The following is a 16,256-nucleotide window of genomic DNA, read 5'->3' as shown; positions in this document are numbered from 1 at the left end:
TACATCGCGCCCGCCGCACATCAGACCCTTTCGGCCCACGCGGTCTACCTAGTCCGTCCTGGGTCTAGTCTTAGATTCGGGGAGTTGTATGTCTTTCCCATGCATGTTTAAATCCCCTCACTGTATTAGCCTCTACCACTTCTGCTGGGAGGCTGTTCCAATTATCTATCGCCCTCTCAGTAAAGTAGATACAGCATTGCTCTACATTCAGGATTTCTGAACAAAGAAACAGGCGAAGAAAACCAGAATGAAAGGAGGGGAAAAAAAGCGATGAGTGGGGGATGCGGGGAGATGCGGTTCTGTGATCTGATTGGCTGGGAGGGATGACTGAGACTGAATGTTACAAACTAAAGCTGATTGTATCCAAGGGATGAGCCGCACACACAGACCATTCATGCTTTTTTGACGTCAACAGCGGGAGGCGTGTCGCTGCGGAGCCGCGCCCCCTATGTTATAAAAGGCGGTGCAGGCGGCCAGGCTGGGGCAGAGCGTTAGTGCTCCGGTTGAGTGTCGGTTCCGCGTTACCGAGCGCTTTATAACCCCCAACTATTTGGCTTTATTTGTGTGATCTCTTTAACCCCGCCACTGCCAGCCTCTCGGGACTTCATGTCTGTATTTTATCCCATTCACTGGTAAGTCTTTTATTATTAATTGGAATGCTGTTTGTTTGGTTTTTTTTTGTTTTAACCCCTTTGTGGATTTTGAAGTCGTGGAGAATCGGTGAAGGGGGTGTGAAGAGAAAGGTGTAGCTCGGACTTTGCACCGATTCCGGGGAGGGGGAGCTCGAAATAATTCTGCGGTGTGACCACCGAGTGGAAAAATGAAAGGAGGGGGGCTGCTGCGTGTTTCCTGGCAGAGAAAGAGTTAATCCAAGAGGCGCTGGCTTGGTTGGCAGTGTGCCAGTTAACCCCTTTTAGCGCCTGATTACAGCGTTAAGATCCATACGTCCTGCAGGCAGTTAAGGGGTTAATGCTGGGGGTTTCGTCTTCGCTCGACCACCTCTTCTTAGCTGCTGGATTATCATCAATGGGAAAGTTAACCCTTTGGGTTGCTCAAGCCGTCATCTAGCCCTCTGGCGTGCCAAGAGTTAAATTCGTCTCATTACGAGCTTGTAAACCCCTTCTCTCCTACTGAAAGGGTTAACCAGTCAAGTGCCCTCTGTAGGGTAGCCGCAAAGGGTTAATGCGGTTTAGTGCAATGTAAAAGATCACTTGATGGACTGTTTGCTCTCTTTCAGGTTAACCCTGTCTGTTTCTGCCTTGTTTTGGTCCTGTTTGTGCATGTTTAACCCTTTAGCCGCCAGTTTATTGTACACATGTAGTAGCCAAAGGGTTAATGGTGAAAATCTCCCCTTTTGCCGGCGCCTAAACCTTTCGCCGCTGTCTGTTTAATGGCAGCGAGGGTTTGTAATGTCTTGTCTTTGTCTGGGAATGGGGAGGAATAAAGCAAGCAGTATATACATCTGTAGGGACTGTATATACAAGGCGCGCAGGACACGGCGGGCTGTCTCCAAATTGTTTTAATGTTCTGTTTGTCTTGCGCCGGGTCTGTTCTATACCATAAGCCGACGTTCCAGATCCGTGCCTTCCGTCCGGAACCCTCCTGGAATCTTCAGAATCTGAATTGTAACTAAGTGACTTATTGTATCAGTTTTTCTCTATTGTAACTGTTACAGTCTGGCCCCCGGGGCCTCATCTGGACAGTCCTGCTGTGTGATGGCAGCGGGCTGCTGGTTTGCCCCCGGTTCCCGTCCTGTAATCTTTGTTCTGGATCGCGCTGTCCGGCTGGTACTTGGCACCAGATCTCGCTCTAGATCAATGGGGTGACTTGTATTCTGCACCCACCCTTCGCTGCCCCCCCTCCCTATGGGGCCAATGCAGGGCCGGTCACCCGCTCTGTCATTCTGCCCCTAGTGGCTTCCTCTAATACCCCTTTGCCCTGTCCTGACAATCTATCTGTCCGTCTGTCATACATTCCTGATGCCCCCCCCTCTCCTCCTTTGCCGCTACTGCCTGAAATTTCCCAAAAAGTTTACATTTTTGGGTAATAAGCAGCCGCTATCCGCCCCTGAAAAGTGACCAATCCAAACTACAAATATTTGGCAGAATTTCCTCATTTGGTCCTAATTTCCACCGACCGACGCTTTTCCACTCTTCTTTGTACGTTTTTTCTGAGACCCTCTGCTTAGTAGATTTGCCCCGTTTTGGGGGTCCTTGTAGCCGGCTCGGTTTCGGTCCCCCGCCCCCCGTCTGGGTTGAGGTTCCGCTGTTTGCAGAAGGCGGAATGCGGTTCGCGCGGCAGGAGATCCGATGGAATTCGAAACTCGTAGTTATTACCCGATTCTGCGCCCAGCGATGACAGCTTCTTAACGACGGCAAATAAAGGCGAACGACGGCAAACAGTGGAAAAAGTTACATTGCCCCATCAAGGAAATCTATAACAGGTGCAACGGCCGACCAGCACTGGTGGCTTTAACGTTTACAACATTTAACAGGTAAAAAAAAAATCTGCCAACAGATCGGCCCCATCCGGCCCCCGTCTAGTCGCCCGTTTCTCCTGCTGTAAAGACTCAAACCTTAATCAGTCGTTGGTCTCGTCTTAGATCCAGGAGCCGTGTGTCTATCCCCTCACTGTATCACCCTCTACCGCTTCTGCTGGGACACCGTTCCACTTATCCATCACCCTCTCAATGAAGAAAATCTTCCTTCCGTCCCAGCTCTGGCTTTGGATTATGAATCGCGGATTCCTTAGCTGGTCTTTTGCGGAGAATTATATCTGGAATCAATAATCAGCTGGAGATCAAGAAGATTTAACCAAAACGCGGAGACTTAGCCCCAGACGTGAGGCTCTTTTTGTCAGCGGCCGGCGAGGATGGAAAATTCCCTGCTTAGTCTAAAATCCCTCAATCCCCTTCCTGCCCTCCCCGCTGCGGTGGTAACGCGCAGGACAATGTCTTTCTGTTCCTCTGTGCCGTGCGTGGGTTAATCATTTGGGCTTCAATGTGATTTTTATACCAAGGGACCCTCCAGCGCCCCAGGAAACCCCCCTAAACTATGCGTTTATAAGGGCTTTAATATGCGTTGTTCAAACTGGAGAAAGGAAAAGTACTCCAGCTGCAGAGCTGCAGCTTCCCACATCCATCTCCTGATGTTCTATGCCTCTTCTCAAATCGCTGCCTTCCGTCGTTTGGCGGCCGCTGGCCTTAAAGTGCCGGTGATGCCTCATGATCCCCAGTCCAGCCCTGGCTGTGAGTGTTGAGACTGGCATGTCTTAGCTGATTGGCTGAACAGCACATGGGGTGAAAGAAGCTCGTTGGTGGTTCCTGAGAAGCCTTCTCAATGCGCTCTGCTGTAACTTTATATAAAGGGCAAACTGTCCGATGTAACGCTGGTATTTGTACGTTACGCTTGTGTATAAACCACCAGAAGGGGAAGACGCTTGCCTCGTGAGCTTACGCTCTAATCAGAGGGTTGTTGCTCTAGATATGCTCTGTATATTTCATGGATATCCTGTCCCTTAGATTGGCCCCAAAGCCCCTCGCGAGACCGCCGTAGAGGTGATATATGGAATGCTGCTTTGCCATTGTGATCCCTTGGGTGCCCCTTGTGGCCATGTGTGGCATTGCAAGGAAAGGTGGTCTCGCCTGTTTCTGTACCCCTTCTCTTTATCGTTCTGAAGACTAAGGGGGTCTGAGTTGCTCGTTTTGGGTGGGGGGGGGTAATAGTTTTTGCTGTACTTTGTGTAAATCTTTTTTGTAACGATGCATTTTTCTTGCAGCACTGATTACTTGCGATCAGCTGAAATGACCGAAGTAATAATGAGCGCGCAGCCCATGGATGAGATCGGACTGAGCCCCCGCAAGGACTCCTATCAGGTATGTTGGCAAACCTGCTTTATAATCTACACTGAAAAACTGCAATACCTGCCAACTGTCTCGGTTTACCCTAATCAAATCAGACTTAATGATATCTGAACAAACCAACTGGTGTTATATCGCAGCTGAAATCTCTGCTTGAGAACAGGTGACTTCGCTCAGAACGCCTTTATCTTCTCTAGTCATGCTTTTCATAAATATCCTAATTAATGGATTTTTAGATAGCGCCATCCTATTCCGCAGCGCTGTACAATGAGCAAACACGACATTAGTATATAATGTAAACGAGAGGTGAGAGGGCCCTGCTCAAAGAGCTTACAATCTAGAGATCGGTCCTTTCACTGGACACCCTGATTGTTTATAGCCCAAAAAGAGCCCGATCTGCTAAGCATCGCGTCCTATTGAGCAGCGCCACGCGTTTTCGGAAACGTCCGTCGAGTGGTCTCACACCTGTGAGGGTCGGTCATTGCAGCCGAGTCTCTCCGCCGCTTGGACTTTCTAGAAAGCGCGTGGGATTTGTGAATGAGCCGGCGGGCCGCCGATTGCTCGCTTGTGCGTGAAAGGCCTCCGGCGCGGCACTTTGAGGAATCCGGCGCTGACGTCTCGCTAGCCAGCTGCTTCTTTTAGATCAGCTTTGAGCAGGTCTCGGTGGTCTCCATGAGATCTCTGCATGTCGTGGGGTGATTCAGCGGGGTCATTTCATTGGCTGCACGGATAATAGCGTTCTTTAATCAATTACGTACTATAGAAACTGAATTTGTCGGCGGATCGGCCCCATTCGGCCCCCATCTAGTTGCCAGTTTTTCCTGCTACAAAGACTCAAACGTTAATCGGTCGTCGGTCCCCTGCGCCTGTCTCGTGCATTTTATGCGGACTGTCCCTTTAAATGGCGAATATTTAACCCCTGCTTGTCTGGTAGCTGACTCTGCGCTGACATCCCATATTTTCCTTTACATTAGAAATGGCGCCTGCACAGTGGGGGGGGGTGCTTTGTGATTTATAGAGGTCGGAGGGTCACATCTTTAACGCTGCGTACTGTATAGAAGTGGGGAGGGCTGCATGTTTAACCCTCTGTGTGCCAGAGCCTCGACACATGTTACTCAAAGGAGGCAGAGACAGATTTGCTAGTTATGTTTAGGTCACAATATATACGTTACCGTTCAAATGTTTGGGGTCACTCAGCTGTTTCGATGGGAGTGATAAAGGGCCACTGGGACACAGGAGTGATGGGAGTGATAAAGGGCCATTGGGACACAGGAGTGATGGGAGTGATAAAGGGCCATCAGGACACAGGAGCGATGGGAGTGATAAAGAGCCATTGGAACACAGGAGTGATGGGAGTGATAAAGGGCCATTGGAATGCAGGAGTGATGGGAGTGATAAAGGTTCTCTGTCTATTAAAAATCAGCCGTTTCTGGCTACAGTAGTAGCTTAATGGAAACAAATTTGCTTTTCTTTCAAAAACAAGGAATTTCTAGGGGCCCCGAAGTTTTCGTCCTCATGATGGGAAATGCAAAGTTTCCGCTTTAACATAACCCGGGGGTTAAAAAACAGAAAAAAAACCCAAATTCCTGGGGGATGTTGGTTGCTCGGGTCCCTTGAGGCTGTAATGGTGCCCAGAGGCTTCCAGGATACCCCAGAGACTAATCTATATTCCTCCATATCTCGCGGGCGCTGCAGAACGACTACAGCAGCCCAAAGACCCCCCAAAAAAGCCTTGCACGGTTGGTACTCTGACTTTTTCCTCCCCGAGGAGGAACGTCTTATCCTGCGTGCCACAAAAACAAAGACTGCGGCAGATGCTTGTCTCGTCTCTGCCATTTCTGCTTATTTAGTGAAACTGTAGCTCGGGATCTTCAGTCCGGTTTCCATGGAGATTTTCCATGACTGGAGTCCAAGGTCACTTCTAGGTGTTGGATACGAGACACCTGATCGCATGGAAATGTAGCGAGGGGTCTCCTGGAATGAGTCTGGGGATGCTGATGGACGGGGGGGAGAGGGTTTCTTTGGAAGCAGAGACTAGTGACCGGCTTTAGGAGAAGGGACATAGAATCCTCCCGCAGATCGGCCCTATTTGGCCCCATCTAGTCGCCCACTTCTCCTGCTCTAAAGACTCGTTGGTCTCGCCTTAGATTCAGGAGCCGTATGTCTATCCCATGCATGTTTAATCCCCTCACTGTATTACCCTCTACCACTTCTGCTGGGAGGATGTTCCCCTTATCTACTACCCTCTCAGTAAAGTAAAACCTTATATCTCCTTTAAACCGTACTCGTCTGAAAATAACAGAGGAAGTTAAATGAGGACAGAAACTGTAAATGTCTCCGCTCCGTTGCTGCAAAAAACCAAATGGTTCTGGTAAATTGAGTTTGTGGCGCTGCGGAGTATTTTGTTCCACATTCACTTTGCATTATGAAGTGCCCTGTATAATGTATAGGTAATACAATTTGTTGTTTCATATCACTCACTATAACCTCAGGGCTTGGCTGGCCCTCTATAATGTAATGTTAAATCAGTGAGGCTTCTCACCTGTTGAATTATACATTATACAGGGCCAGCTCACCCCTTCTATCAGGAGAAACTGCTAGTGCTGACCCTTCATAATGAATAGTGAAGATAATCGAAACCAGAACCCCTCTGTTTATGGAGATGCTTTTGTCTATCTACAAAACTAACGGGGTTAATGCTGTAAATGACTACTGGAGCTGGAAACGGCTGATTTTGTTTTTAATGGAATCTCATCATAGGCGTACGGAGGCCTTTATCACTCCCATCACTCCTGGGTTCCAATGGCCCTTTATCACTCCCATCACTCCTGTGTTCCAATGGCCCTTTATCACTCCCATCACTCCTGCGGTCCAATGGCCCTTTACCACTCCCATCACTCCTGTGTTCCAATGGCCCTTTATCACTCCCATCACTCCTGTGTTCCAACGGCCCTTTATCACTCCCATCACTCCTGTGTTCCAATGGCCCTTTATCACTCCCATCACTCCTGTGTTCCAACGGCCCTTTATCACTCCCATCACTCCTGTGTTCCAATGACCCTTTATCACTCCCATCACTCCTGTGCCCCAATGGCCCTTTACCACTCCCATCACTCCTGTTTTTCCAATGGCCCTTTATCACTCCCATCACTCCTGAGTTCCAATGGCCCTTTACCACTCCTATCACTCCTGAGTGACCCCAAACATTTGACCGGTAGTGTGCACGTAGCTGAAGCATTTGAGCGACAGGCTGTGGACGCAGAGGTTTCGGTAATAAATGTCTTGGCCGAGGAATATAGGTAACCGTGACGATTTCTCCCGCTGTCGAAAGGATGACTTTGTGGAAACTTTGGTTTCTGCCGCGTCGGCTTCCTCGGCAGCTGTTTTCGGATGACCTTCGCGTTGCAGTCATGCAAAAAATGCTTATTTTCATTTTTTTTTTTAGTGTTCAGATTTTAATTTCCGTGCTTTCAAGTAGCGCGACCCCAACACGCGGCGATGCTCCCTGCGGAACGGAGCTAAAAAAAATCTTCTGGTTTAAAGAAACCATTATGCCTTCAAAATTGTTTGTTTTTAGTGCATATTGGAGAATTTCTCAGGATCTCGTATGCGTTTTGTATTTAATTAACCATTCCTTAGCGCCTGAGACATTGTCTTAAGTCCTTTTGGGCTCCTCCTGAAGCCTGGCGCATCTTGCACATGCTCGGTAGCAGTTGACTTCACTGAGGCAGGAGCCAATGGAATACAAGCTAGCAAACAATCAGCGTTCAGATAGCATACCTGTGATTGGCTACTTGCTACTGAGCATGTGCACCAGGCATACTAAAGTATGCTCCCTGCATTCAGTAGAGGTGGCTGGGGGAGGGGTTAAATAAAACAGAACTCCGAAAACTAAAGAGTACTGGCTTAATAATGTAAGTATTTTGTGGTCAATATATGTTGAATATACCCTGTAAATGCAATACCATGGTGACCTCTCTTGGAAAAACACTTTTTTTTTTATAGCGCCATCATATTCCTCAGCGCTGTACAATGGGTATAAATTCTATAATACTATTACTCAATGAAACATTATAGAATGTGGGCACCGTGTAATTTAACCTTTGATGTTCCTTACATTCTCCTGCCCTCTGGCACAACTTTACTGCACAGACAAAATATTTAGCAGCCATAGTTTAATCTATTTTTCATAGTTTAATTGTTTTGCGTAAAAAAAAAACTTTTTTTTTTTTTTTTTTTTTTAACAAAGCAGGATTTCCAGATTTTTCTGCCTGGTATTTTTTTTTTGCTAAAAGTGAATGTTTTTTTGTTCTCATGCGAAATCCCACCCTTCCTGACGGTCTCATAATTACTCTTATTTGTACTCTGCTAAAATAACTTTAATCAACGGCTTCTGGCCAAAGTCCCAAAGACTTCTGATTTTGGCTTAAAAAAAAAAATAGATATATATATTTTCAGGATGTCCAGATCTGACCTTTCAGGGCTTTTCTATGTTCTCCATTCTGCTAGAAATTCATAAATATCATCACAAAGGGCATTGAAAAGTTGGGAGTGTAGGACATCAAGATGGAAAACGTACGTAGTATGACTTCTACGTCATTTGGTCTCGATGTATCAGTGATTTATTTATACGATTAAAACATTTTTTCTCTCTACAGATTTTCCCAGATCCCTCAGATTTCGATCGCTGCTGCAAGCTGAAGGACCGGCTGCCCTCCATTGTGGTCGAACCCACGGAAGGCGATGTCGAGAGCGGAGAGTTAAGGTGGCCACCAGAGGAGTTCCTGGTGGAGGACGAAAAAGACGACCGCGACGAGACAAAGAATGAAAAGCAGGAGCAGTAACTGAACCGGCGTCACCGTAACTGAATCTTATTTTGTCGGAGGACGCGCCCGCCAACGGCTTGACTGTGAATCCGTTAGAGGTTTTATGTTAAAGACGACAAATTCCAAGGTGCACCTGTGGGACTTCTTGTTTCTTGTGAGAATACCGCCTTCGATGTGATCAAAATCAGGAAGTCTCGAAGAAATATTTTCGCTTTTTTTTTTCTCGTTCGTTCTCTCCAATATTCAGAGATTGCTATCTTGAGTTTGGTTTTTTTTGTGTCCTGAACCTAGAGGCAGCCGCGTCTCTTTCCCACGAGACGTCGAGACCAGGAGATAACTGTAGGGTAGAGTTCACCTCCAGAAATGGCTCCAAACTTCTCCAAGGACGTACATTTAAGTCATCTCTCAATGTGAAAGTCCGTTCATAAGAAATTGAGATTTCCAAGATAAGCTTCCTAGGAAAGTTTTCTTTAGAAGAGATCCGGCTTCTTTCATCAAAACCCGCCGGTCAAATGACCTTTTATGACCATATCATGAACTTGGAGAACATGCGCAAGCACTCTACAACGAATACAGGGAAACTATTATAATGCACACATATCATGTATCTTACGTCCGATCCGTTTCTTAATCTGTGTATTCTGATTGGATTCCAAATTGGCCATTAGAATGATTATGTGGGGGAGGGGCAGTTCTCCGCTATTGCCACCATCACTGTCTACCAAGAAGTTGCTACTGTGTATTCACTGTTCATCTGAATGGACCCGCACTTCATTGTCCAGTAGCCGTCTTGCGCGAGTATACAGACACTTCACATTTTTTGGGGAATTTGCCCCGTTGTGGATACGATTTGTTCGATCGGTGTGGTGTACATAGATCTTGGGGGGAGGGGAATAACATAATCATTCAAATCTGCTGACATCGCCATACAAATCTATGAAATATATATATATTCGGGAATAACAGGCAATATATAGCGATAGATGACTTTTAGACGGAGGTATTCCTGTTACGATAGCACATTTAAGTCATCAAAGCATTCTTTATTTCTTTTCTTTAGCCGTAGGAAGTTGAGGGACGTTAAGAATGTTTCCTCGAGGATCTCCTGTGCTGGTTGCTTTCATGTGATGGCCGACGGTCCTAAAAATAATCATATCCGTTCCCTTCCGTAGGGATAAACCCCCCCATGTACTCCATTAAAGTGGTCCGTCCTTCCGGATGCCATTACTGCGGACACAATAGGGTTTTCTCCATTATGCTCCAGGCTTCCATTAGCTTCCCCCCCCCTTTTGTTGCAATAACCATTGAATCGTAAGAATAATATACCTCGGTTTAAAATGCTGGTGGCTATGGAGGAAGTGCTGGGTTTTTGGGGGGTTTTTTTTGGTTACACCAGTCAGCCGGTCCGCCGTTATTTGTAGCGTCTGGTTCTGGTTTCATTAATATAGCAATAACTTGTGTCTGTGCTTTTTTTTGGTCGACGCAAAAATGTAAAACGTTTTATCTCATGTGTATCTTGCTAGTGACACGTGTAGAGCGTTAACGGCAAAAAAAAAATAAGTAGAAAAAAAAAAATGTCTTTATGATCTCGTCTGGGGAAAAAGTTCTCCTCGTCCACCGACCGAAATGTCTCCGGTCCGGACCCGACGGTGTCCGTTCTCTTGTAGTCTATCTTCGTAGGGTGTTTCGTGAACGGTTAAATGTGACGTCTAAGCATGAACGTAACACGAGTGTCGTCTGTTATACGAGGGCGACGGCGAGAGGTCCGCTTTGTGACGACTTCTTCTTCTGGATCCACCATCAGGCGTTGCTATCAAGTGTCCCGTTGACCAATGGAAGGTCCTCTCCAGGAACCTTTGTGTCTGCATCCTGTTAGAGTATTGTATTTTTCAACTTTGTTACTAATGTATCTGCGAACAAAAGCACTCCGGTAAAAACAAAAAAATCTGTTGTAAAATAGTATATATATAAATATATTTCTGTAATTTTTTGAGGCTCAGGGAGAAGCTAGCGTTTTTGTTTGTTTTTTTTTTTTCTTTCAAACTACTTTTTTTTGTCACTGTGACAGTTGTAAATAAAGTTTTGAAATTGCTTTCCAAAACCGGCAATGTTGTATTTATTTGCATGAATCCGCTATCTTATAAAATACCTTATTTTATAATTTATTTAAAGTCTACAATCCACGCCCTCCAGCAAGCTCAGTCTTGCAACGTTTTTACGTTTCTACTTAAAATGCACATTTTTGGATTTTTCCTTCCATGTATTTCTTGCAGATGTATATCCGTGCACAGTCATGTATATATTATAAACGTCAAGTCGAACCGAATCCGAAGACCTAACCCTTCCGCCATTAGGATCGCAAATCTCTTTAATGGAATCCGAGATCCTGAAATCTTATGATTTATCATTAAAAACTCCATGTTCTCAATCTAATATGGGTATTCATTTTCTTTGTCCTGTATGGCATCATTCCCACTTGCCCTTCCCCACCACCATTTTGCCTGTACTCTGTTGCCCTCTCCCCTCCCCCAATCAATTTTTATTTTTTTACACCCATATCTTCCTTTTCCCGCAATCAGTAACTCCGTGATCTGGTGCGCGACGGCTCGGGTCAAGACGGCTGCCTGGAGCACTTATTACTAATGGCTTATTGGTCAGATCCTTAAAGGGCAAGTCCCAAAAATATTCTCATTTTATTACAATAAACTCCCTTTATCTGCAGACCTGAGGGCCGCCGTTGCTGTCAGTCATGTGATATTTTGGGTGACTTTCCCGGCTCAAACACCACACTGAGCTGATGCTTTATGGCGATGCTAATGAAGTCAGTTAGTCAGTGTCAGGCTGGGTAGTTAATACTGGGCCGTTCTATGGTTTCCCACGTGCGGAATAAGGAGTCGGGGTGTTTGTGTAGGAGATCGGAGCTCAGATAACGGCAAACTTATACAAATGGTTAATATACACCGGTCTGAAAATATTATGGGGCCAAAATTAAGTAAACTTAGATAAACAAAAAAAGATTAAATCTCTTAACTAAATAAAACTTAACGGCACGAGAGTGAAAACTACAAAGTGGCTGTCCGTTCTTGGTGGGATCTCAAATGCTAAGGAGCACATGGGCTTTCTGGGAGGAGAACTTCATCTTGGTGCCGCATCTACTAGACAGCTTTACAGCCCTTACTGCGGGGACTGCCCTGACTGTACCAGATATCTCGGTGGTCTCACATATTTTGGGGTCTCTCCTATGAAGGTATCTCGGATCTCTACAATCCCTTTTCCTAAAATAAAGATACTGTGCGGAACCACGCGGTGACCCCCCCCCCTACCGATTCCTGCTCTCTTCTCCTTTGATCTTTTTATCTTTTTTTTTTTTCTTATTGCAGTTTTTAGAGCTCTTCTTCTGTGTGGCCCCCGAAGCCGTCTAGACGCTTAAATCCGTTGTAAGCCGGTGATACGCGGGATGCTCGGCTGTGGTTGCAGAATAAGTTTGTTGGTTGAATGACGATTTGCTTCGTTATAGAGCCGTGGCCGTTAAATCTGTTTCTCTAATTGAATAAACGGATCAGCGATGGCTTTCGTCTAGACCTGTTCCTTCTAAACAACCATTTCCACTCGCTCCAGCTGAAGATTTATTCCGTTGGAACTTTCTACGGCGCCTGGGTCTGGCACTTCAGGTGCTCGTGATCAACCTCGGCTAAAGCAGGAGAGCGGGATCTCGGGGCCGTGAAAATATTAAGGTGCCCGGCGTAGGTGAATACTATGAACCGATCTCCCCAACCGGCTCGTTAACGCTACGGAGGGCTGTGTCGAGTCAGCAAAGTCCTTCATTATTTCCTTCTGCTCCTACTTTGAAAAGGAAGCAGCAAGTTATGATGTCATATCCCGGCCCCCACTAGAAATGGCGGGTAGTCACCTCCGGCAATGGCTCGGTGTACGTTGCGGGAGGTATAAGACTCCCGTGCAGAAAGCTCTTCCATTAAATCACCGGACTGAGCGCATCTCCTGCTTACCGCCCGGAGCGTCCGTGTTCGACATCAGAGACTGATCTTTGGAACAGATACACCTGAAGTAAAGCAGGACTTGCAGCCTCAACAAACCGTAAAGTTGGGAATAGTCCAATGGTCATCCACTGTCAGGCTTAAAGAGTAACAGTACGACGGATCAACTTATCAACACAAAAAGTATCGGGCCAAAGACATATCTTTTAATGGATCAGAGTAAGAAGTAGCACCGTGGTAGCTTCAAAGACCACAGAGGCCCCTTTTTCACAGAATTTTATTCAGAAACTTAGAATATTCCGGCAGGTCAACCCCATTCGGCCCCCGTCTAGTCGTCTGTTTCCCCTGCTGTAAAGACTGAAACCTTAATCAGTCGTTGGTCTCGTCTTAGATTCTGGAGCCGTATGTCTATCCCACGCATGTTTAATCCCCTCACTGTATTACCCTCTACCACCTCTGCTGGGAGGCGGTTCCACTTATCTACTACCCTCTAATTGAAAGTCTCCCATTTTGTCAGTGTTTTTCTGTGTTACGCTCAGTCCAGGGCAGCTACGTCCCAACCACACAAACACAGTGCATGCGCAGACACGGCAAATGCGATTAATCTCCAGGACCCTGCATAAAGAGCAGAAAATCAACTCCCAGCTTCCAATCTCGCTTCCCAACGCAAATGCCCAAACATACTACTAAAAAGGTAGAACGTAGAAATCATTTTTTCCAATTGATGATAATAATTTAACTCTTTCAATGTGGTTTTCGTTTAGTTTGGAGCAGGAGGGAGTAGCAGCGCGGATCGAGCGAGTGAAGTCGTGGCGGTGCCAGTTACTGGACGTCATTGTTTTTGTTCCGTGTTCGTTGCTATGCTCGGTATTTCGCGTGTTATCGCCAGCTGTCATGTTTCTTAGACATCTGATTTGGTTAATGACGGACAGACATAAAAACAGAGGCCAGATTCTCTAAGTGCGGAGCTGAGATCTAAAAAATGAAAAATAATTCGAATTAATGATTTATTATTATTATTATTAATATATTCATTATAATAATGATCATTTTTATTTATTTTTTAAGAAATAATAACAAGAATAATAATTGTAATAATGGATTCTTCATGAAAATAATAACACTTATTGTTTATATTATTATTATTATTATTATTATTATTTTCATTTTAAATGGCATTCATCTAAAAAAAAAAATAGAATAATATAATATATTTGAATTCATATTATTTGCTGAGTATGCGCTGAAGTCTTGCTTTTTTTTTAGTGTTTTATTATTCTAGCAGCAACCCTGGAATCTGAATGTGAATGCTTTTTATACTTTTTGGGTTGTGTGCTCCCCTTTCTGTATCTTTTTATGGTTTTTCGGGTGCACATCCGACCACCTCCCCAGTAAAAAATTCACAATTTAAACTATACAAACGGAGCAGCCAATCAGCAACAGGAGACAGCATGCATGCCGAGAAATATGATTTGCTAAACACCATGTGACCAAAATGACATCCTCTAACGTGACATTACAGTGACATCACAAAACATATGTTGATGATGTGACATCATAACGCTGCCTTTCAGTGACATCACTGCCACCTTTTCCCCTGTAGGCATGAGACAGAAGGTTGGCAGTAATACTGGGCATTTTTTTTTGGTTTTGCCTATATCCCCCCCCGTTTCCATGGCTTCTGTAGTCTCTTGCCCTGTGACATTGAGGATCACAACTCACATGATGTTTAAGGACAAGTAACGCATAATGTGACGTTTTCACGCACTTTTCCTCTACTCTTTGCTTCCATTGGGAGTTACCATGGAAACAAACAAAAACGTGCGATTTCTGCAAACGCGCAAGAGCATTTTTCCTCCCTTGTACTAGATGAGTGTGTCTTCTTCCTTTTTGGAGGGAACTAGGGGGGCCACTAGACGGGGCCAGATGGGGCTGATGTCCCGGCAGATTCTATTTTTTCCTGTTAAATGATGTAAAGGTTAAAACCACCAGTGCTGGTCGGCCGTTGCACCTGTTATAGATTTCCTTGATGGGGCAATGTAACTTTTTCCACTGTTTGCCGTCGTTCGCCTTTATTTGCCGTCGTTAAGAAGCTGTCATCGCTGGACGCAGAATCGGGTAATAACTACGAGTTTCGAATTCCATCGGATCTCCTGCCGCGAGAACTGCATTCCGCCTTCTGCAAACAGCGGAACCTCAGCCCAGACGGGGGACGGGGGGGACCGAAACCGAGCCGGCTACAAGGACCCCCAAAACGGGGCAAATCTACTAAGCAGAGGGTCTTATCTGCTGTCAAATTCTACGTCTTTTTACAATAAACCCTTATGTTTAATCCGCATAAATATTTGTTTCTATCCTTTGTCGGCTCCTTCTGCTTCAACTGATGGTTTTATTTTAAAAACATTGTAAAAGTGGAATCTTTTTGTAAATAAATCTGTTTCAAAGTGCTATTTTTTTTCACAGTGGACGCACTCAATGAAACTTTTCTGGCCAACTGTGCTTCATCCACAAAGGTATAGAAGGTCAGAGACAGGGGCGTAAAATCATGGTTGCCCCTCTAAAGGCCACTAGCTGCGGTAAACCCTTAAAGATAGCGGCACAGAGAGGGCAGAGATCGTCTGATTGGATGATCTCACACGCTGTCTGATCCAGCATGCAGGAAGTGACATCACATCCATTTCCTGCATGCTGAATCAGTCTGCACAGAGATAGGCAAGCTGTTTGGGGGCTAAGATGGCACAAAGGAGCTGTTTGTGGGACATGTTGCTTGGTGAAGTAGGGGGGTATTTTAATGCCTGGGGCCCTCTGGTTTCTTGTGACACCCCTGGTCAGAGACCATCCATCCAGGACTTCTTTAATGCATGGTAAAAGGGGCCCCGGGCCCAGGATACCCACAGCAGCCGGCCCTTGGACCCCTCCAACACCCGCCACAGTCCATTGATGCAGGTCTGTGCAGCTACTGGTACAGACCTCCTAGAGCCCTAGGGCCCATTCAGTATAAAGATGGCCGTGCATCCACCTGGCATTTAATTATGATGTTTCACCTCCCCCCCCCAAACATTACTAATTTCTTAAATGACCCCGTTCCTCTGCTAAATGCTCTGACTCCTGTTTTTATAGGACATTTCCTACGTGCTAAGCCCGCCTATTTCTGACCCCAATGGAAGTGTACTTGTGATTGGTTTCAGCAAAGCTCCACAAGCTGTAACATGTTAGACAGGACTCTGTTGCTAAGCAGCACTGGCAAGTTAATTTACCTTCTAATGCTGCTTTTAGAAGGGGGGTGAAATGACCTGGACCTGCAGCTTCTCCTTTTATTTTGTTATATTGAAGAACTTATGGGGGAGGTGGGGGGGTCGCCTGGGGCACCCAGGGGGGGGGGGTTCCCTTTAACTATTATTAAAATGAATCAACTAATCAGACATAAGGATGGCTCGTGGCTCGCGTATCACACATTACATCTTTGGCTCATGAGCTCTCCAGTAAATATTTATTAAACGTAATAATAATATAAAAAGGAGTCAGAAGCGGACGTTGGGAACGTAACATTCGTCTTGGAAACGTATTCCTCAGGAC

The 16,256-nt window shown here is 45.6% G+C and overlaps 1 protein-coding gene across 1 annotated transcript; it reads left to right on the top strand.

Annotated features, from left to right (window-relative positions):
• Nucleotides 1-497: 497 nt before the first annotated feature.
• LBH (LBH regulator of WNT signaling pathway) lies at nucleotides 498-9,501 on the top strand. Its single transcript, XM_053459111.1, has 3 exons — nucleotides 498-632; nucleotides 3,778-3,874; nucleotides 8,518-9,501. The coding sequence occupies exons 1-3, from the start codon at nucleotides 607-609 to the stop codon at nucleotides 8,701-8,703; spliced, it is 309 nt and encodes a 102-aa protein (XP_053315086.1). The 5' UTR covers nucleotides 498-606; the 3' UTR covers nucleotides 8,704-9,501.
• Nucleotides 9,502-16,256: the final 6,755 nt, after the last annotated feature.

The sequence above is a fragment of the Spea bombifrons genome, chromosome 3 (assembly GCF_027358695.1).
Source record: "Spea bombifrons isolate aSpeBom1 chromosome 3, aSpeBom1.2.pri, whole genome shotgun sequence".
NCBI lineage: Eukaryota > Metazoa > Chordata > Amphibia > Anura > Pelobatidae > Spea > Spea bombifrons.
This window is presented reverse-complemented; position numbering and strand designations above follow the sequence as displayed.

Bases quoted from the DNA above. Each gene is read 5' to 3' on its own strand.
- LBH (XM_053459111.1), top strand. From the start codon at position 607: ATGTCTGTATTTTATCCCATTCACTG. The intron at 633-3,777 runs GTAAGTCTTTTA...TTTTTCTTGCAG, and splicing joins GTATTTTATCCCATTCACTG to CACTGATTACTTGCGATCAG. The intron at 3,875-8,517 runs GTATGTTGGCAA...TTCTCTCTACAG, and splicing joins CCCGCAAGGACTCCTATCAG to ATTTTCCCAGATCCCTCAGA.